Below are 22616 nucleotides of genomic sequence, written 5' to 3'. Positions count from 1 at the left end.
TTGCACAGAGCGGGCATCCTGGCATGAACTGCCAGTGACAAAAGCCTGAACTAACCTACATTCAGCACAACTAGGTCTCTGAACCTTTAAAGACGTGGAGCTCCACAGCCAGCCACGTGAGCCCTGCGCCTACCGGGGAAACACCAACAGCGCCATGAGTACACACGCACAATCTGAACACGCCGCAATTCACCGAATGCAACCCATATCTAAAAAAAACTCACTTTCTATACAAGTACTCTAAAAAACACGCACACAGAGGTGGTTATTAAGGCATAAAATAACAAACATAAAAAACATTTCCCCATCTGTATATAGATGGAGGAGTAGGGTTTCTATTTGTGGCAAGACACATGGTGCCCGCTAGGCACGGCCAGTGCTGGAAATGGCACCCAGCCCCCTCATGCCACTATAGAAGCACTCATGCTGAAAATACGCTCACACACACGCAAATGCACACTCTCACACACACACACAAACGGCTCTTTGTAAACAGCCGTACTGAGTAGAGACAATGACGAATCGTGTCTTGGTGTCATGAATGTAGGAGCGACCACAGAGAGCGTGGGAGGGAGAAGAGATGTAAGAGGAAGGGGAAAGAGGAGAGGGAGAAGGGATGGAGGGAGGTTTGGGGGGGGGGGGGGGGGGGGGAGTCAACAGACCTGCATGGAACACCACAGTGTTCTTTTTGCATCCTGATAGCAGCTGAAGATTCCGGAACAATCCCTTGGCTGTCAACTTCACGTGGAAGTTGGAGAGTGAGAGTCTTGGAGACCACAACATGTCGTCTCTCTGGAAGACAATGTGAGTAACAATCCCCAGAAGAGAAGAAGAGCGTACCGAGAGTTCAAAAGAAAGCAAAAAAAAAAAAAAAAACACAAAAAGAACAAATTCGTACAAAGCCTCCAAACCACTCTGCTATCACATCCCAAAACTGCTGGGAGACAGAGAGTGGAAAGAAAGTGTTAGAGAGTGGGTAAAAACAACTGGGAAAAAAGAAACTAATAAAGATCAAAAATGCCCTCCAAAAAAAGTCTTGCTGCTCTCCGATTCGCTCTTGCACGTGAACCACTCAGCCGTAGAGTGCTAAACGCTGCTGTGAGAGAGATGGAGCTCCACTGACAACAGCAGCACTGAGGATGATGAAGAGGACAGGCTTCCACAGGATGTAGCCACGAGAGAGTCGTTAACAGGGAATCCTCCAGGACAACACTCACTCACACAAATATATATACACACAAACATGCACCCTCTCACACACAAACACAGCGAGTGCAGACAAGATAATCCTCTCTGCCTCTCTCTCAGAATCCTCTCGTTTTCCCGTCCGTTAGCAACTCACACACAGACAAAGCCGGCTTCAGCATCCCTTTGCTACAGCACTGAGACACACAAACGTACGGATACACACACATGCGCGTTCACACTCACAGAGCGAGAGATGCTCGGAGGCAGGGGGGAGGGGGGGGTGGAGAATGGAGAGAGAGAAGAGAAGCTGAGGAAGGGGGAGGAGTGTGCACACAGAAGGGAGTGGGCGGGCTTGGAGTCATCTCTCTCTCCCTCTCGCTTTCGATCTCTGTAGCTTAGTATGAAAAAGAGGGGGAGGGAAAGCAAAGTGGGAGGCAGGGATGTTGGACACCGGTGCCTGCTATCAAGGTTACAGCTGATGAAATATGATCAGAAAAAAAAGGACATTTAAAGCAAATGTGAGGTTTGTGAAGGTCATGCTCTGACCTACATCTCCCAAACCCCAATAGTCCCAGTCTAGTTCCATTTACAGTTTCTTGAAATCTGGCCTCAAGCATCTCCATATTTCTGCTTTTAACCTGGTCTCCCTCTCAGTCTCCCTGCCTCCTCCCCTCTCTTCAGCAGGTGCAACGTTGAGATCATTCTTTAGGGAGGGGAGGGGGGGGGGGGGGCACAGTAGGATTACAGCAGCAGGAATCTGTCAATGGATGTCTTTGTCACAAAGAGAGAGAGAGACAGACAGACAGACAGAGAGGGCAGAAGTGATAAAGAGAGGGGGCATGAAAGAGTGGAGAGAGACAAAAAGGAGGGATAGCATGAAAGAGAAAAGAGAGGGAGCTCATGGATGGGGGGGGGGCAACAGCACGCATGCCTTGGAATATTGATGAGTGGTGCTGTTCTGCAGAGCTGCGCTCAACAGCATGTGGATCCTGGTGCTTGCCCACTGTTGTGGCTCACTCAGAGAAAAACCGCCAGCACCACAGCAGCTCCCAACTAGACAGAGAAAATCCTGTGCTGCCAGATATAATAAGCCCTGGTTTACATACACACTTTCAAATGACAACGTCTTGGATAGCAGCTCCTAATAATAAATAGGTGGTCTGAAAATAGAGAGACCTACAGGAGAGGATATGGACATGGTGTGCTGCTGACTGGTCCAGAATGCCATGTATAGCAAGTATGCGCGCGCACACGCACACGCACACGCACACACACACCTCTAACTAACACACACACACAGTCAATCATACTCAACATTACACAATCTCACACAAATACACACAACTCATCCCATTCCGGCACTGATCGCAGGCACTTCACAGGAGAGGAAGGACACGCCAGCGCTTTCCAAAGCTAATTAAAGCCATCTGGAGCCACAGCCACACATCCCTCCCATCCTTCAGCTCTCAGGGCCAAGGCCACAGAGCATCTCTCTCAAGCACAGAGGGATGGGGGGAGAGACAGAGGGGGAAAGGGAGGGGGCTAGAGAGAGAGATTTAAGAGTGCTTTGGAAATATTAGCATGTGTATATGCGCCATGCCAATATAGTTTATTTGCATTTGAAATGAGGAGTGGAGAGATAGATAGAGAGAGAGAGACAGAAAGAATCTGAAAAAATTAAAGATGGTTAAAATAGAGGGAGACTGAGAGGAATCTAGAGGCGGGAGATACGAGAGACCATGAATAAGAAAGACGTTGTTGGAATTGAGGACAGAGCATACGCTAATAGACAGGTTTCTTGTGAGGCAAAGACAGAGAGAAAGAGAGAACACGGGTAAACTGGCAGGAGCGGTGAACTGCTGACAACTATATTTTCAGGAATATACTGAACAGGAAATCTATTGATCATGCACACTAGCCATCACAATGCTCCTGATTATAAAAATATGAATTAGCATTGACAACACCCTAATGCCCTTCATACACAGTCTAACGTACACAGCTATCACACTGTAAAGGTCCTTAACCCAAAATGGTGTGGAGGAAACGTATTCTAAGCAAACCCCTGTCAGATTATTCATTTGTCCTGTTAGTTATGAACATTTCATGTCACTGGTAATGTCATGTTCAGCTCTCTTCAGGATTAACACCCTTAACTCCCTGTATTTCAAAAACAGTACATTTTAGGTATGCAAGTGCTGAGTGTTCTAATATAGTTTTCCACCAGTACTTAGTGCTGTCTAAAACTCAGTCATAACTGTGTGTCTTCGCCCTTAGCCTCAGTAAAGGGCAGCCCTGTGGTCCTGCCTGCTCTGTTCTGGTCTCCATTAGAGTCTGTGGTGGAGGCTGAGACAGGACTCCCAGACTGGAAGACTGTGGATGTCGGACAACATCTGAGATGTGCAGCTTGCAGAGCACAATGGTACACACACACACACTGATACATATCCAGACACACACACACACACACACACAATTAACCACAGGGACATGGCAGCCAGATGGAAAAACACATGCACACACCCCACTCATACATTCAAAGAGAGCACTGGCATGAGAGTCCAGTTTTACCCACAACACTGTACTTTCATTGCAAATCTGACCGCGTCACACCCATTACAGCGCCAATAAAGATGCAGATCTCAGACAGACATGAAATCTCACTGGAGTTCCATTCACAAATAACCAACGCTTTAACTGCAAAAACATCCCCTCCTAAACTTGTCTCTTTCCTGTTATTCTGACATATGTTGCCACAGACCTCGTACTGGTGCCAACGTGGTGGAATTGACATGGGTTTCGTCAGCAGAAAAGGAATAATCCTTACAACACTATTGAAAACAGCCGTGGAGCAGCCACATGTTAGACAGAACAAATCTTAATGCCAGGCGCGAGGCATTAAGCCGAAGGGCCTCAGCACACACAATAGCAGCACCTGCTCCACTGAGCAGCAGCACAAAAGGCCAGCTTCAGCCAAACTCATACATTAAGGACTTAACTACAGGCCTCAGTACAGTTTTACGCCTGTCGGGGGTTTAAGAGGACAGGGCTATGGATGTCTTAGAGCAGAAAGGCGATATACGTACACTTTTTAACTCAAGTACCTGGATGTACAGCACAGTACTGTAAAGTACTTCTAAATCTGGAATTCTGTGGTTCTTTTCTTTGTAGGGTTCCTAAAACAATATCGCTGTGACTGCGTCACAGTCATCTATGAAAGAGAGTGAGGTGAGTGAGAAGAGGTGCATGACTGGGATGCCGAGGTGTACAGGACATGAACAGGAGCTAAATGGAGAAGGAGCTGCAGAGAGGCGAGTGCACGTCAAATAACATGCCCTCTCCGCTGTTTGTGGTCACAAGCTGGAAGGCTGCACAGCGCGTCCTCTGGTGCTAATCAAATCAAGGTGACAGGATTTCGGGTTGTTTGCGATGGTTGGAGGGTGGCGGGTAAAATAAATGAGGAAGCTGGCATCCTGATACATTTTGGAATTAAGAAGGCTTTTCCATCAGCGCTAGCAAATGCAGCTGCCATATAGGCGTGCGAATAGAACCCAGCGAGCCCACAACAAGTCCCCAGAAGACAAAAACAAACTTCCCTTCAACGTGTTGGTGTTGCGCAACAGCCCCTTGGAGCTGCCCTGCCCCTTTAAATAAACTGAATGGATTGTTCTGGGGAGGAGGGAGTAGGTAATGACTTAGTAGCAATACTGAGACGGGTGTGTGTTGGCTGTGTGCAATAAAAACATATGATATGAAAGGGAAACGCTCAAGATTAACTTCCTCCCTGATGACATGGGCCAACGCAGCCAGATCCTGACCTCTGAAAAATGACATGGTACAAATGCCTTAAATGGATGAAAAGGACAGTCGTAAGGAAAATGTCAAAACGTCTCTAAAGACCTAATGGACTTGGTAAACAGAACCACTAAAAACAAACCCTGAAACTATTCAAGACACTGACAACACACACACACATATACACAGGTGACACAGGCACAAACGAACACAGACTCACACAGAGGCGTGAGTACCAGAGCTTGTCCTTACCCATTGCTGCAGCGGACGCTCTGTTGAGGCGGGTGGAGGCGCTCCTCTGCAGGGGGCTGTGGGCCGGCTTGGCCAGCGCGGAAGTCTTCAGGCCTAATCACACAGGTGAAAGAGTCAAAGCCCATTGCTATAGCAGCAGACAACTTAACACAGGGCAGGAAATAACACTCTCTGTGCAGGGTCCCTTTTCTAAACTCAGGGCCTTGGTGCCCTTCACCTAGTCCATCCTGGTAATTTTGGGCTTAGTGGTCGGACGCTGTCACTGGAGGATCTCCACATACCTTTAAATATGGATGGTTGTATTGTGATGTAGGCAAGAGGGTGTGTTTCCTTGGAGGGTGGGATGTTCATCTATATTTCATCAGCTTGAGCTGGGAATATGTATTATCCCAACATGGTCATGTTATCTACATATATGTGTTACTGTGGGAACTGAATGTTCATACTACTTTTTCCAAAACCTTTCCATTACTTCTTGATTCAAGAGTCTGTCTGATAAGACAGATAATCTGATCACAATACATCAGAATTTTATGTTTTATCTGTTAAAACCAACTAAATAAATTGCCATCACACACTTTTGCCATATGATCCATACTTCTAGACATAAGTAATGCGTGTACTCAATCATTGACTATTGAACAAATCCTTAGAGAATCAATTACCCACGCATGGGAGTACGGTAAACAAAGACATGCCTGAAAAACACATGCTTGCCATTATACCAGCTGCTATAAAAACTCTGATGAAATGCAATGCATAACAAAAGATTAAGTTTGGCTCTAAGACAGAGGTATAAAAGTTAAGAGCCCATTGCACAGCTATCTGGCATTAATCACACAGGTTCTCCCTTCCAGGCTGGGAACAGGCCTATTACACAACCCCGGGCTAAACCCATCAGTGGAGCAATCAGAGGGAGAATGTCTCATGAACACATTAAAGGGCGGCCATTAACCACTGCATTGATTAGAGAGGTTGCTACATGGAAGACACATGTTCAAAGGAGGTTTCAATTGAACAATGGGCTTTTTCTATTGCGCTTAAGAAGTATTAAGATATTACAATATCATACTTGAAATCATTAGTATTAATCTTGTTTAACTCCACAAGGAAAGTTTTCAATGTGAAGTCCTCTCCATGTGGTGTAAAATATCTACCAAAAGAGTCAGTCACTCATAAGGTCATGATGTATTTGCATGTCTGTACCTCTGTGTATATATGCATTACTGCATGCCTGTGTGGGAGTGGGAGTGCATGCTTACTGTGGACATTTCACACCCACCTATTATTGAGCTTTTGCCAGGAATGGAGGTGGTCCTGTTTCGCATGCCCGCAAGTTTGGTGGAGAGGGGCTTGTTTGGGACCGGCGGGCCCACTGAGGATGCAGGGCGACTGGGCTTCTCATCTGGGTGTGTGATCTTAGCTCCTGGAGCAGAGTTTGGAGCTGTGGAGATACAAAGGGTTTTTCAGTAAGGTGCTATGAGTGAGTGACATCTTTGCAGTTATTTTAAATTATACACGTGTGTGTGTGTGTGTTTGTGGGTGATGTAATTGGACAACAAAAGCTAATATTCTTCAGCCCCCCCCCCGCCCCCCTTCATCATCATGCAAGTATGCCCAATACTCATCAAAGGCCACAGCTCGTTTGCATGTCACCCATGATTACAGTCATTGATAAGCTGATTACTGCACAGACAGACCCACATAAACACCATCTCTACCGACCACTTAAAATCAGTCCAATCAGCCTATGTATTTGAAACCAAATGAAAGACAAATGACTGTAATTAGGGAGGCGATACGCATCTTAAAACAGCCTTTAGGGATGTTGGGAACATAACCATGGCCTTTTTAGTCTCTTTAGTACATAAAGACAGTTTGTGACCCCCTCAGAAGCAGCACTCATCTGTAACCATGACAACATGCTTGGTCACCAACTGAATATTATTTACATCCGTGCAGAAAAGAGTTTCCTGAAAGAAAACAGCTGATGGATAGAAATAGGTGAAACGGTGACCTAAAGGAATGAATGAGAGAAATCTTCATCCCTTCATCCGCTCTACTATCTCTTCTAGTTTGTCTGTCCCCATCCTTCTTCAGACTTCTTTCTATTCCCTTCACTCATCTCTTAACTGCCTACCCACCTACCCTCTCCCTTCTCTCTCTTGAAATACTGTATTGGCTCTACTATAGCTACTCATTGAGCTCAGCTCAGAATTGAAAGGGGTCATTTAGATCCGTGTCATCATGAGGCTCCTCTGTCTACAACCAGCAGCCAAAAACTCACCAGTCTGCTGGGTCAGAAACCAAAAACAGAAAAGAAAAGAAAAACACCCTGCTGTTTGTTATTTCCAAACAGGAAAAAAGATCAATCTGTTCAGAGCAGCAGAGAAAGCACTGAAACCCGTCAGACTGTGGTATATGTGCTGGGAGCTGACAGAACACTGATCTATCGTCTTGTTCGTGTCCAAAACCTTCAGCAGCCACCGGGCCTTCGCGCCAGCCGAAGAAAGCAGAGCAGCTGCAGCTGTACATAACTTTGCTCCAAAAAGAGCTGCTGCTCGCTACTGCATCCCTTGACACAGCTCAATCAGTAGTGCTTTATCAACTCACCCTGTCAGTCAACTACCACCAAACACAGCTCACCGACCCTCATCAGCTTCACAAGTAGACAGGGGAGAGAGCAACTGCTCATAACTACACAGCCCCTCTCTGATCTGGGATAAGCTTTAGGTCTTCCACTTAACGCTTTCTTTAAAACACCCACAGAGTTTTAGAGTTTTAGAATATAAACTTCTTAAAAGTATGTCTGCCAGTTAAACATTTGGGGTGTGGACTAGGGAAAGGGTTTTTGAAGCTACACGAGTCCTAATCATGACTGATCTCAGGAGAGCGAGGGAGACACTCCCAGAAGGGTCTACATGTAATCCTGTGGATTAAAGCCCTCGCTACGGCACGAACATGTGGGTCAAGGGAGCAGACGCACATAAACCAATCCAGATGTGACCTCAGATCTACAGAGAGGTTTCCGGAACACCATGTGGGGCAGGGGAGGGATTTAACCAACATTCCAGCAGGCAATAGTGAAGGTCTGACTAATGTGGAGGAAGAAGCAGGACGATGAAAATTGAGAGAGGGAAAGAGAAAGAGGAGGGGCAAGGTGGGAGGGACATAGAGAGAGAAAGGGATGATGGGAAGATCTGGTCAGGGATTCATCATTCAGTCAAAGGGAGGAATGGGTTTAATTAGAAGAGGCGTCCATTCTGACGGAGCAGACTGGAAGAAGGAGCCAGGAATCACAGAACCACAGGGTTGGAAAGAACAGCTTGTGTGTGTGTGTGAGAGAGAAAGAGAGAGAGAGGACATGAGATGCATGTGTGGTCCTGGGGAAAGTCAACATGACTCACCAAGCTTTGGTATTGCTCAGCGATGTAAACGAGTAGATTTCAAACCAGATTCATATTTCCAGCAAGCACACACACACACACACACACACACACACACCTCTTGCAGTGGTGATGGGGTTGGTCTCACTGGTGGTGCTTCCTAGCGACGATGAGCTGAGGCTTGTGGGTAGGCCCTTGACGGGTAGCTTAGAGGAGCTGGGGAGGCGGTTGATGCCAGGCGCAGGGGGGTTCTGGGACTTTGAGGAAGAAACAGGAGGTGCAGGCTGCGATGAAGTGAGGCTCCGCTCCGGTACCCGCATCTTTGGAATTCCTGCAACACCAAAGCCCCCAAATAACCCATCACAATTAACACACAGTCGTCATTGATAAGAAAAAACTAAAATACATGGCTGTTATACCACATATACACATTATAACGACCTTGCAGAAGTCTCACTATACCATTCTGTACAGCATGATGCACACTGGCTTAAGATATGAAATTACTTATTGCTACAAATGTATTCAGTATAAGTTGCTACAGAGAGTAGCCCTTTTTATCTCTAAGGTCTAGAAAGCAAACACCCACAAAACGCAGGCTTCAAATGTGTTTACATAAATAGACAGTGATTGATGTCTACAGTCATCAAGGAAAGAAGATGAGGACGAGTCAGACAGGAACCCAGGATAACCCTCACCCTGACACAGTGAGGGGAGATAGCGAGAGATGTGGTGTGGCAAAGACAAAGCATCGTAAAGCAAAGCAGAGTGAGAAGAGAGAGAGAAGAGAGAGATAGATGGCAAAGAGCGTTAGAGAGGAAGGCAAACAGAGGGCGACAGAGTAGGAAAGCAGCAGCAGAAAGTGAAGTGGAGTAACTATGGAAAAGAGAGAGGAGGGCCCACTCAGCATGTTTGAGTGCAAGGGTGACGCTGAGGGACTGCGAAGGGCAAATCAGCAACTTCTTCACTCTGGCATCACAGCACATGGGGTACACAGGGGGAACGAGAGGAGGAGGGAGTGAGAGAGTGAGTGAGTGAGTGAGTAAAGGAAAATAAAACAAACAAGTATAGAATAGAATAGACAGACAGATGAGAAAGAGAGAGAGAGCGAGAGAGAGAAGTGGATGGTGACAGAACAAAGGAGTGAGATAACACAGTCCAGACGCTTGTGAAAACAGAGCAAGATAAAGACAGAAAATGGGGAATAAGAGAGCAAAATATGCAGATAGTATGAGGTGGGGTGACTCAAGGGTATAGGGCCATTGCTCACAAGATTCACACATCAACATCCTCGGCCTTCGAGAGAGTGAGCAAGAGAGAGCGAGAGAGAGAGAGAGAGAGAGTGAGAGAGAGCGCGCGCAAGAGAGAGAGAGAGAGAGTGAGCGAGAGATTGAGAGCGAGAGCTACACCTGGCAGCCTGCCCAGCAGACCCAGCACCCTGCGCCTGCCGGCGTTATGTACATCACAGCACACAGTGCAGAATGTAGCCAAGTGGGCTGTGAGCTGTGCAGGTCTTTCCCCCGGCCGATTCAGCAGTTTATCCATACATTAATGACACTGCGGTTGCCAGGCCGGCGGACAGGCATAGGCCTGCTTTTTTCTCTCACAAGCACTGCCAGGTTGATTGCAGAGCCTTACACTGTACACCGCGTGTGCCAGACTGATTCAGTCATGTGTTTACCAAGAAAACTACAGTTCCCATGGGACCCCTCCTTATCGCCCCTATAGAAGCTTGCTGTGGTTGGCTCAGGTGCTGTTGAGCTGAGAGTTTTAAGGTTCTGCTGTGGGAACAGTCGAGAGCTTCCGCTCTCTTGTCCATCTTATTTCCTCTGACAACACACACTTCCCAACGGGATGAATACACCCCCCACACTCCACATGACTCACCTCTCCTCTTGGCACCCTAAGCGGTGCTTGGGTTTGTGTGTGTGTCTGTGTGTGTGCGTGCATGCATGAAAAACATACGTCATATCTTTATCGGTATTGTCTCCATGGTTATGCCCTTACTAGCCTGAGATTTTAGATGCACTCAATCCAGAGGGAGAAGAGGCAGAACAGCAGATGACTGTTTTGAACATGCTCCCTCTACTGTTGCATTGAAGTACTGCCGGAACATAACAGTGACATTCCAGATGAACTATTTTTTTGTGGCCAAAACCTTAAGAATGCTTAGAATGCTAACCCTGGGCTAAATACATCTCAGAATAATTTCATTTAAATGTACAAAAGCTAAAACAATAGCATTTAACTCTACTCTGAGTTGTAGAATGTAAAACAGAAAGTAAATAATTTACTTTGACTAACATGTATCCTTTTCAAACCAACCTTTTGACCCCAAGGACAGTCACACACAGTTCACAGACTTTCTCAAAGAGTGAGCCACAACTAAAGTTCTGGACTGTGGATGTATGGAGTATAGACCTGAGTGGAGGGCAGAAACAATCTAGCAATTGTCCATGAGGAATTTGCCCTTTTCAGTTAATTCAATTGTAGGTTCCCCTCACACAAACCCCCAGCAGCTGTGCATTAAACACTCACATACACGTCAAATCAGAGAGGAACTGCTGTACAGCACACCAACCACAGACACATAAGCCACACAGAGACACGCATACACGGTTTTCAAAAATATAAAACGAAGACTGACACCTTAACAGACACAAAGGAGACACGCTGTTGCATATAGTGAAACAGCACTCTTACAACACAGACATCAAGAGGAAATCTGATGGTTGGTTAGGGGGATAGGTTACACAGCATGGAGACCTGACAGGGGACAATCGCTCACACACACACACACACACGCACACGGACACTGATCTCCATTTCCTGACACAAGTGAGCCTTTTGTGAGGGGAACAAATACTTGGGTGGAAACATCCCCCAGGCAAAGGGCAGAGGAAAGGAGAAAAGAATGAAAGAAAAGAGGAAAAAGAAAGAGAAAAAAATGCTGCCCATGCTCTCCCATTTCCTCTGTGGAAACGTGGGTGCTTTGAGATGGATCGGCAAACTCAAGAGACCAAAAGGGTACAGTAAAGCACAGCACAGCGCAGGACAGCACAGTGTAGAGTCTAGTGTTTCAAAACGCCTCGAAAACATCTCAGACACGCAGCTTAAATAATACACCGTGACAAGGAAAGGCAAGACCGGAGAAGTAGAGAGAGAGAGAGTGAGAGCAGAAGAGCGTAAAGGCTGCCTTACATAACACTGCAGTGACTAGACAGAGTTAAAGCTCCTTTTAAACAACAAGGTCTGTACTGCTCTCAACACCAGGTGCTTCCCCTTACCCTTCTCCCTCTAAAAAACACACGACATATATTTACACACTGCTATATAGAGGATATATGGTGAGTCAATCAGCAGCTCCCTAGCTGGCAGTACAAGCTCGGAGTTAAAAACTGTGTGCGTGTCTGAAGTAGGGGTACAGAGGTACGTGAAGGCATTTAAACTGCATCAGTGTGCCTGCAAGGGTAAAAGTCTCTAGTTTGTAACCACTGTTTTCCCCGCTCTCTCTTTCTCTCTCACCCACACGGCTCCAGGAACTAACTCAGCACTACAAACAAAACCGCAAGACTTGGGCACGAGAAGAGCTGTTTCAACTCACAGGCTACACTCAGCTTCTCCAGAGCAGGCAGCCGAAGACAGAGAGACACTATGCGACTGAAGACACCTCAAGGCCTGTGTTTACCACATCTGCTCACACATATGCCTGCTTGGTGAGTGCGCATGTGTGTGTGTGTATATGACTTACCCACTGCCTGGATTTGCCGGCCCCTCGGAGGAGACACATTCCCTGTCGTAGCGCGACTGTCCCGGACAGAGGTGGCGGACGTTCCGGCTCCAGCTTTGACTCTGGAGGCAGCCGCGGTCCCAAGAGAGGCACCCAACACCAGGGAGGCAGACGCTGGCACAGACCCCGAGGCAGAGGTGGCAGAGGCGCCCCTGGCAGCGGCGACTGAGGCAACAGCGGTGGGCAGGCCGGTCTTCGGCCCCAGCTTGGAGGAGACGTTCTGCAGGAAGAGCTGGCGTTTAGTGACGGCATTCCAGCCCAAGGGGCCCAGCTCGGGGCTTCGCTGCGTGACCATGGTGTTGGCCATTCCACAGCTCCAGCACAACTGCTGGGAGAGGAACGGAGCTAAGCGCGTCACACACACACACACACACACACACACACACACACGCACACTGACAGACGCAAGGAGTAGGAGGAGGAGGAGGCGGCGGCGCGAGAGGGGAGGAGAGAGAGAGCGGAAAAAAAAGACCGAGCGAACGAGGGAGGGATTCAAGAGAAATAAGACACGCAGACTTTTACTGAAAAAAAAAAAGAAGTTCCCTCCAGGCATCAGTGCCAGGACCAGCCCTGCTTTTTCTCCCTTTCCTGACTTTCCCTCCCTCCTGCCATCTTCTCCCCCCTCTCTATAAACACTCTGCACACATGGAGCCAGTTTGTGGAGCGAAGGACAGAGGGAGAGGGGGTAGAGAGAAGGAGCACACGAGAGATTTTGACGTCTTTTTTAGTCCACTCGCAACAGCTCTACTTTTTACTCCTTTTGTTTGCAGAGAAAATTTCACAACTCATATAGCAGCAAATTTTTGCTGTTGCTGCAAATCCTTCTAACTACATGTGACTACGAAAAAACCAAGCCATACCACAAATGTCCATCAGCCAATAAAACAACCATTCCAAAATTCCAAACTAGCTAGACGGTTTGACAAGACAGTCCTGAACTTGCTGCACAGCAATTACTCACACCATGAAGTTCCTGTGGTGCCAGAGTCACTTTTTGACATTTCGCTAAGCCCTGCCTTAATGCACCCTTTCAGCCTGAATTGCGACATAGCAGAGTCATGTGACCACATGTATGGAGCTTGTGGAGCCAACGTGCCTGAGCAGTTAGCTACACAACCCAAACGACCCAGAGGAGGCGTTTCTGTTGTCAACAAAAAAAACTATTGGTGCTCATCAGCTCAGGTCAAAACTATTGGAACTATTTGGGTAAATCTCTCTTGACCTTTGATCTGAGGCAAATGCTTGTAGGTCAGACCTAAACCACGGACAAGACAGTGCGCCAAGCTGACAAACTAAAGACCTTTTCTAAGGACAACTCCCCCAAACAACATCAGGCAGTCATTACTAAACGCAAACACCTGCAAGAACAGGTCTTGACAGCTTATGACAGAAAACAATGGTGCTGGAGACACCTCAGGCATCGACAGTGATGAGATAATGGCACTAGAGAACTAGACAAAAAACAACTTTCAGAATCTATTAAGACCAGTGAAGCCCCACAGAGGCAGTTCCTACAGTGTATTTGCAGGGGGCCACAATAGCCTACGGACAACAAACTAGCTAATTCCGACCGGTTATAAAGGCACTACAGCAAACATGACCTTTTTGAGATTTACACATTCTTTGAAGCAGTAACAACATGACGGGAAAACTAAGTCTATAACCCCTTTAAAGTAAGTCATAACAGGTGGTTACTAGACCAATGTGTAATCCATTCAATCCAAACTCCCTCAAGGCGGCTGCTGACATGATCCAGAATCGCACATAAGCTAGATCAAACATGTTTACTGTTTTTGTTATAAAAATATAGTAGTTCACCTGAGAAAGACAAACTTACACGTGTTTCCAGTGTTGTCATAAGCTTTCATTAAAAATTTAAAAGATTTTAGGATACACTAAGGCTTGTACATCAATCAAATACAAAATTTCATTAATGAAAAATTGGCGTGATGCAACCAGAAGAAACATCATACTTGTACACATTATGCTCAGGGACTGGATCGTCATTTATTATCATCATTTAGTAATCAATAAAGAAATACTATCACCCAATTCTGTTCTGGCTGGCAGATACTTGAAATGCAACCCTAGTAAGTAAATAAACAGGGTGTGTATGGTGTTGAGAGCACTCACCTGGTCACCATCTCCCTGCAGCTCTGATGACTGCTCCTTCACTGCTGTGTCTGCAGCAGAATCAGGGCCGTCAGTGAGCTCTCCAGCTCCCTCCGCTTGCTTCTCCTGATCCTCTGAATCGGTCACTGGCTCCTCCACGCATCCCATGTCTCCTGGGTCGTCCCTGGAGATAACCTCTGAACTCCGTTGGACACCATTAAGCAGTAAGGCCTTCCTCCTGGGCCACTGTGGTGCTGCTCTTGAGTTCTGATTGGACCGGCGCGCCACAGCTAGTTTGGGTGCAGCCACTCTTGCCTTGCAGGAAGAGGATGGCCTCCTCACGTCACCTCCTGGTCCATCCTGTTTGTTCTGGGCAGGTCTGAGTGCTGTGGCAGGAAGCTTTCTCTCGCTGCATGAAGAGAACTCGCCAGCAACATTTTTCCCTCGAGCCTGCTGGTCACTCCTGGTCACTTTTGTTGAAGATGAAGGCAGAGACATTATCTTGGATTTCACATTCTTCAGGTCTGGCTTGGGGAACCTCTTGACATCGTTCTTACCTGGCTTAGTTGTTTTCGATGCCGTTGCTTTGGTGGCACGGCAAGTCTGTTTGACCCGAGCCACTGCAGTTTGCGCCTTAGCCTTGTGGACAGCAACAACTGGGGTGGAGGTCTGGACCTCCGGGTGGTCTTTCACCTGCACACTGGCGACCTCCACCTTTGTTTCATTCATTACTGAAGCGGAACAAAGATTGGCTTTCCCTTCCTGGACCTCCCCATCTGCCTCCACCCTCTCCTTCTCCGTCGCCTCCACCGTACACACCTCAGCAGCAGCATCCACAGGCTCCTGCTGCAGTTCCTCTGTGAGAGCTAGACCTTCAGGACAGGCAGGGGGGGTGGTGAGATTAGATGATCCCAGACCCTGGGTCTTCTCTGTGAGTGGGGGTGAGTGTGAGGACAGGGGCTCGTGGTCGGAGGAGGAGGAGGTGGACGAGTCGGCCAGGACGGACACACTGCTGAGGGCTCGCTCTGAGCCGTCCAGGCTGATGGTGATGCTCCTCATAACCATGTCTCCTGAACTCACTGACAAGAACGAGTCCTCCTGATCGGCATCTTCATCATCATCATCATCATCATCATCATCATCAATATCGTCATTCTCAGAGGAGCACAGAGGGGCTGGTGAGTCCTCAGAGTAACGTCTGTGACTGCCGTTTTGGTTGCCATAGGGATTTCCATGGATATCACCATGGTCACCGTGGGTGTCTTCTTGGATGAACACCAGAGCAAGGTTCTCATTATTGTTCCAGGTGTTGTCGTCGTCTTGGTCACGGGCATCCATGTAGACAGAAACGGAGTTCTCATTGGACTCAGAGCAGTCACACTGCTGTAACACGTTGTCAGGATCCAACCGTGGCGTTTCTTTGGGGATCTCAATATGGCCACTGCTGCCAGCTAGGAGCTTCTGTCTCTCATTGCATTCTTGCATGTCAACATCCAGGGGACTGTCAGAGCGGCCACTGCTCAGGCTGCTGGAGCTGCGCACGGAGTCTGGAGACGTCTCGCCCTGGCAGGACGGGGAGCAAGAGGAGGAGGAGGAGGAGGAAGACTCCGCAAAGGCATTCCCATTTTGGTCTCCGTCACGCAAGGCCAGTGTCATGCCGTGCTTGGCGCCCTCTGAATGGCCCATCGGACTCTCCATGGGTTGCATGTCGCTCATGTCTGCAGCTCCTACTGGGTACAAACCTCCTGCAGATTTACACACGGCAGGGTCAAATCACCCAGGTACCCATGGGCTACTCCTGAGCAGCGCAGGTACCACAGGGTCAAGGTCGCAACAACTCTGAGAAGTTCACTCTGCCCAGGAGCAGAGGTGGCTGTAGTCCCTCCACTCACGTGGAAGAGTGGAACTCATTGCTCTCAGTGGTCCTCCTCGGAAAAGTGTCTGCAAAAGAAGAGTGGAAAAGTGGAAGAAAGTTAAATAACCGCCTCTGTTATTTCGTCCTTCTCCCTCATCTGTAGGCACTCAAATGTACGCAGTGTTCCGCACAGCACCCCTCCCACGAGTGAACTGGCCTCAAAAGAGTACAGTAGGGATCTGCATTGATTCACACAGATGGCAGGTTACACAATTCAACTGCGTTGACTCTGAGGTGCCTGCTTTAGAGAGACTGCTGCTGCCCTCTACTGGCTAGAGTGGAGTAGGGTGGTTAATTCAGATCAGCCATAAATTATGTGGAAAGCAAGGATGGGTGTTTTTACTTGCAAGAAATGTTACTTCATTAATACGGCAACGATCTCCGCCAGGCTCTGAGTCTAATGACAGAAAAGCCCATGTCATTATTGCAGGAAGACATAATTTGAATACTTAAGGGGAGTCACTTCTTCCACTTAGCGATTAATGGCTAATGAGGTGAATTCCTGCTGGAGTTTCCATGATATAAATGTTCCAGTGCTAGAAACAAGGGTCTGGCTTGGAGGCGATTGCTTGAACTTGGACTAAAATATATCAAACACGAACAGCTCTCTAGAGTGACTCATGTTTCCTGTTTGGCTTTTTGGCAGATCATGGTATAATGATAGATAATGCACCCACACAGACAGGACTATGGTGGTTAAGCCTGTCACTCAGCACCCTGCTAATTTGGGTCAAAGACTGAGAAGCTAAAAAAAGGATAACTCGATTCAGGGCAGCCAGTGCCGTTACAATCCCCCACCACCAGCAATCACAAAGGAGCCTTGTGTTTGCACACAGTCCCAGGCAAACAACGCCGGGCCAACAGGCTGATTGTTTTTTTTTTCCTTAAAGGAAGGGTGGAACAAGAAGCCACCTCCCTCAGACCACACCAACTTCTTCCGACGCAAGCCGTTGGGCAACAATGCCCGGGCTTTTATTTGGGTGCAGTGCAGTGGCATCTGAATTCTCTCTGACCACACAACCTCTTATCTGGTAGCGTGGGCCAGCTAGCCTTCACATGAACTCAATGGTATGATACCCGGGGACCTGATAGTCGTGTGGTGTTATACGAGTGTCTGGCTAAGGGCAGCACTGGGTCCGGTGTTATAGCTGATGCCGTAACTCTACACCTCTCCTCATCCCTCTGGCTCAGTGTCTGACTGCCAAGGCTCATCTGTCTTACTGGGATCATCACCAATGCAAAATAACAACACGTCTATTAAACATGCAGGAGAGGTGGAGGGAGGCGACAGAGAAGGAGAGGAGAAAAGAGAGGGAGGGAGAGAGAATCAGAAGATGGCGAGAGAAGGGAGAAATGGAGTGAGTGAAGGGCAGCACAGAGGGCCATAGAGGGGGACAAATAGGTGAAGAGGAAAAGGGAGGGATGGTGAAAGAAAGGGGGGATGACTAAGGTGGAAATGAGTCACACCGGCATTACTGAGAGGCCAAACCTGCGCCCTGCTGTGCCACTCCCCTCAGATCTTAGGCCCTTACAGTTCACAAAGCTTTCACATCCCAATAGAACAGAATACAATACAATATTACATCACATAGCTCACAGTTAACACTTGTAATCATATAATTTAAGAGCCTGCCATTCTGGATGCCATGTTAAGCACTGCTGGAAAATCGACAATTGTTTTAGCATTGACCAGGTATGCGATACAATGGAAGAACCGACAACTAAAAAAAAAAAAAAAGAATATTTTTTTTTCTATCTTGACTTGATTAGTATCTTGACAATGAATTACTCACCCCCTTCTCTGTAGATCAAAAGAAGATACACAAGTACAAAATGTCATTAATTTATTAAATGTAAATCACACTGCATTCAGTGCATACTGTGTAGTGTTTATTGTATGCAAGCCCTGCTCCTTCACACCATATCCCTAAGCCTCCTTATATCCCTGACTCTCGCTCCAGCGAGGTCACTCATTTGACTGATGTTCATGGAGACATAAATCAAGCTGAAAGTCAGAGAGAATGAACACTTTGTCCTATCCCTGCAGCACCCATCAGTACGTGAAATGCGCCCTGCACAAAAGTCCACGGCATCCGCAAGCGTGGGATGGGTGCCGCCTTTAATCCTGTAACATTGATAATTACACTTGCACTGACGTCTTTGCATGCTGAGTCTCGATAAGCTCTCACTGAGGGAGAGAGAGAGAGAGACACCATGACACAAAGAGAGAGATATGAGAGAGACCGAGAAAGTAATAATCACAAAAAGACCAGACAGGAGAAATAAGAAAGACCAAAGAGTGAGAGAGTCTGTGAAATGAGATAGGCAGGTAGAAAGAGAAAAAGTGAGAGAGAGAATTTTGTCTGCAGAGTCAAAAAGTGGCGTCTGTTCTCATTAAGATCACATGGCTTTGTTCCCCCCTGGAGTGGATGGATAATCTGCCACGCAGGGCAATTGTTAGGATAGGGTGGAGAGAGAGACAGAGAGGAATGTAGGGAGGCCTTGCCCCGCTCTTTCTGCACGCTTGTCAGAAAGGATGAGGGCTCATGGCTCTCCTCACACAGATAGGGTAAGGAACCATGACTAGCACGGCTGAACAATTACAGCACAGGCAGCTGAAGCAGACACGGAAGCCGTTTTTGTTTGTTTTCCCCTCCACGTGTACTTTGGTCACATCCACACAAAGATTTTAAATCACAGAGGATTCTTCCTTGACTAACCATTACATAAAAGTGGTCAAATGGTAAGCTTATGTCACTCTGTCTGTGGGGTAGAGGGAAGAGTGGGGGGTGTTCCGGGACAGGCCACTCGCCCCCAGGGACTTTAGGAGCGTTCATCTGGAAAGGCGCAGGGATGCCACTGCTGTGGGACAGAACTCTGTCAATCGTGCGAAGGTCTCTGCGCTGCGTTCTAATATGGGTTATGTTTGTGCACAAAAGGAATATCAAGGTTATGTTTGTGCACAAAAGGAAACTATATTACAGGTGTTTGATAATGTAATGCAAAATGGTAGGGCTCATGACCTCAGCCTTTCAATTATGTTTTGGGGAAAATGCTGGCAAAACCAGACCTATTATGTAAGGTATATCTCTGTTCTGCCTCTATACACCATCAACGGAACCCGTCTCATATGGAGGCTTGGCTGAAACTAAACCCTCAGCTTACTAAAGTAAAGAAGGCAACAGAACATTTTAGTGTGGATGAAAGGACTTCTGTAAAGTAACACACACAAACACACACACACACACACACACACACCTGCCAGAATCCAATTAGTCAATCAGCATCCAAGAAACACGAGGATTGTATTCCAAAAATCAATGATGGTTTATGAGTAATGTAGTGTCCCCACCACCTATTCTTGCAGACCTCCTCTCCACAAATGAAACAACGGTCCCTGGGACACACATGCAGACACAGTTTCTCTATGAGATTTTGACTCACATTATGAAATGGGGAATTTAGTCAATTCAATCACTGTAGCCCACAACAGTTTGATTGGTACTGATGGCACTTATTCTTTGGGGCTCATGACGCTAACCAAGACAAATATGGTAAATGATAAAGTGAAAAGCCTTAACAAAGACAGTGCACCTGTCAAATGTCTATGAAGAAAATTACAGCATGGACATGGGGTATATTTAGGAGTGTTATGTATTAAAAGCTCCACCTCTTTCATTCAAACACAAGGCTTCGCTCCCTCTCTCCATTTGCCCCAGCTCACTGTGTCTCTTAAAAGCAAATGGCATGCGTTCTTTTTTTTCTTCTGCAGGACAAACCGTGTATTTCTTCAATCCTCACTTTAGCACATATTACTCTCGTGACAAAGGAGTGGAGAAAGTCTACTTTAATGCAGCAGTTGTGTTGAGGCTCAGTCATCAGTTCAGTCTCTCTCCAGGCCCTTCATCATGTGTCTTCATCTCTATCTCTCCACCTCTCTCTCTGTCTGTTGGAGCACGGCCAGGCAGGACAGAGCTGCAGGGCTGGTACACTGCTTGGGATTAGCAGTTTGGCCCTGCCAGAATTTAGGGATTGGGACTAGGGCATGAGCGAGACTTCTGATTTGTTAAAGGGTCAGGGGAGGAAGGTGGGTGAGGGGGAGTTCAAAACAACAATGGCCAGTCATAACAGAAAGTGAAGCCCAACTTCAGAGTTGGAAATGGGTCAGCAAATGAGGGAGAGAGAAACAGACTACTGTGTTTTCAGTTCCATTCAATTGTAGTGTTTATATACCGCCAAAACAAGAAAGTGGCCTAAACTCCCACCTGTTTTGAGATGGAGTCATTAGAAAGTGCAATTGAGAGATCGATACTGAAAAAGCTGGTCTTCGCTTACCTCTTCACTGAGGTAAACTTGTAGAGTACTGAGGCAGAACAGCTGTATTTCTCCCTTGCAATAAAAGTTTTTGTGGCCCAATTATCAATTTTTTTCTGGACCTCCCATAACAATATATTGCTGCAAGAATCGTGATTCTACAACGGTATGTGTTTCAGCAATTGTTTGCATTTTCAGAGCAGAAGAAACACAAACCAAACCAACCGGAAATGTAGAGAATGCACCGTGAACTTTGTATTTTCCTCCTTACTGCCTAAAGGCATTTTTGACTACATAAAGTACATATTTGTCACTTAAAGCAGGGAAACACGCTGAGCACATAACACGACACACACACACACACACACAGCTGTTGTGCTCTAAAGCTGGAGATGGTAGCCACGCAGCCCTGGAGGGGACCTCTCCACCCTGCTGCCGACATCTCCAGCTTATCTGCTTTAGCGCCTTACAGGGTTATCAAGGAAAGCTTGCCACCTTCCTCTAAAGGTCATCCCTCTCTCCACAAACAGGTCATCATTGCAGTTTACACACAGGAAAGGGTGGATACTGACTTCGACTTAGTGTCTTAAAATGTTTACATCCCCTGAAATCAGCACTGAAAAGAGCAAGTAGTTAAACGTGCATCATCAGACTAATGGCCAGACTAATGTTAACATACACAGTTGCATGGATATTTTTTACAGCACTTGTATCTGCATTTAGATTGACAAATGTAGTCCCCTTCAGAAACCCATGGGTCTTTAAAACAGCATTGATATAAACGGTACTGAAAAAATGGATGACAAGCGACAATCTCATCAAAGGGTCATACATCTCATCAATCGACTGGTTATTTCCTGAAATTAATCCAGCTTTAATTAAATATCTTCTTAAATCTCCAATGACCAGAGATTTTCCTCTCACTCACTCATACATACTCCTGCAGTTGCCCTGAAAAGATCAAACATCGAGCTCATTCTATACCAACCACAAGTCTGACTGAAATTTGGAACTGAAACACACAGGTGGATACTTTGGATTCATGACAGCAAATGCTGATGGAATCTTAAACACGTTTCCCTCACATTCTTCTCATTCCAACTAACTGTTCCTTTAACTATAACTAAATTATTATGTGATTGTAAAAACAATATGGACTATATATATATATTCCACGGCAGGGCAACAGCGGTTTACCACACCCTTGTCAGATCTGTGTTCCGATATACTGTTCAGCTTGTATTTTAATCGACACCTTATAAAACTTTGAAGATCCTTACCTACTCCCTGAAGGCTACACAAAAGATGGATCAGATCCCGCACATTGAACTCCAGTGTAACCGCACCTTTTGCGACACCCACAGGCCTGTCCACTGACCACCAGAACCTAAAGTTTACCAAACTGGCAGGTTAATAAGTAATGCCTGTATGAATGTCAATCATTAGTTGCCTACGACTATTCGTTGATCTCTATCCACAACAGCGAAATACATGTGGGCAGTGTCACAAGCACTTGCCTACGCAGTTCAGTGACACAAAATATATCCATAACTTGTATCTCTGGGAAAATGTCATAGGCTGGACTTATGATGGTGAGTGTGGTTTAGTGTGTAACAAAACTATCTGGGTACATTGGCTGAAGTCACCCCAAACCCTTAGTTGTGAAAACAAATATCTTACAGAAGCGGATTGATTCCTCTAGCTTCATGAGGTCGTGGAAGGACGACGATGACATTTTAAGAGTCACACCGTCACGTGGCTGCTGAAACAACACCGTTTCTTCACACCGTGTTTAGACCAGACTCTGCCGTCGCAGTGACGCGCGTAAATAAGCGGGCCAATCAATACCTTTCCCTGCCAACGT

General features: G+C 46.7%; 1 protein-coding gene across 4 annotated transcripts in view; it reads right to left on the bottom strand.

Moving 5' to 3' along the window:
* The window catches only part of mtus1b (microtubule associated tumor suppressor 1b), a 54598-nt gene that overhangs the window by 21995 nt on the left and 9987 nt on the right, over positions 1-22616 (bottom strand). For 3 of the 4 annotated variants that reach the window (XM_080837747.1, XM_080837748.1, XM_080837746.1), the window contains exons 2-6: positions 14545-16464; positions 12373-12736; positions 8740-8952; positions 6518-6679; positions 5236-5328 (exon numbers count right to left, since the gene is read on the bottom strand). In XM_080837747.1, coding sequence (XP_080693873.1) covers positions 5236-5328; positions 6518-6679; positions 8740-8952; positions 12373-12736; positions 14545-16239 — 2527 coding nt within the window. In that variant the 5' untranslated portion in view covers positions 16240-16464. The remainder of the gene's footprint in view (positions 1-5235; positions 5329-6517; positions 6680-8739; positions 8953-12372; positions 12737-14544; positions 16465-22616) is intronic. The other variant, XM_080837749.1, reaches the window with a different exon arrangement.

Source organism: Sprattus sprattus, assembly GCF_963457725.1.
Source record: "Sprattus sprattus genome assembly, chromosome: 4".
NCBI classification, from domain to species: Eukaryota; Metazoa; Chordata; class Actinopteri; order Clupeiformes; family Clupeidae; genus Sprattus; species Sprattus sprattus.
The sequence above is the reverse complement of the archived record's forward strand: the minus strand, read 5'-3'. Positions and strand labels throughout refer to the sequence as shown.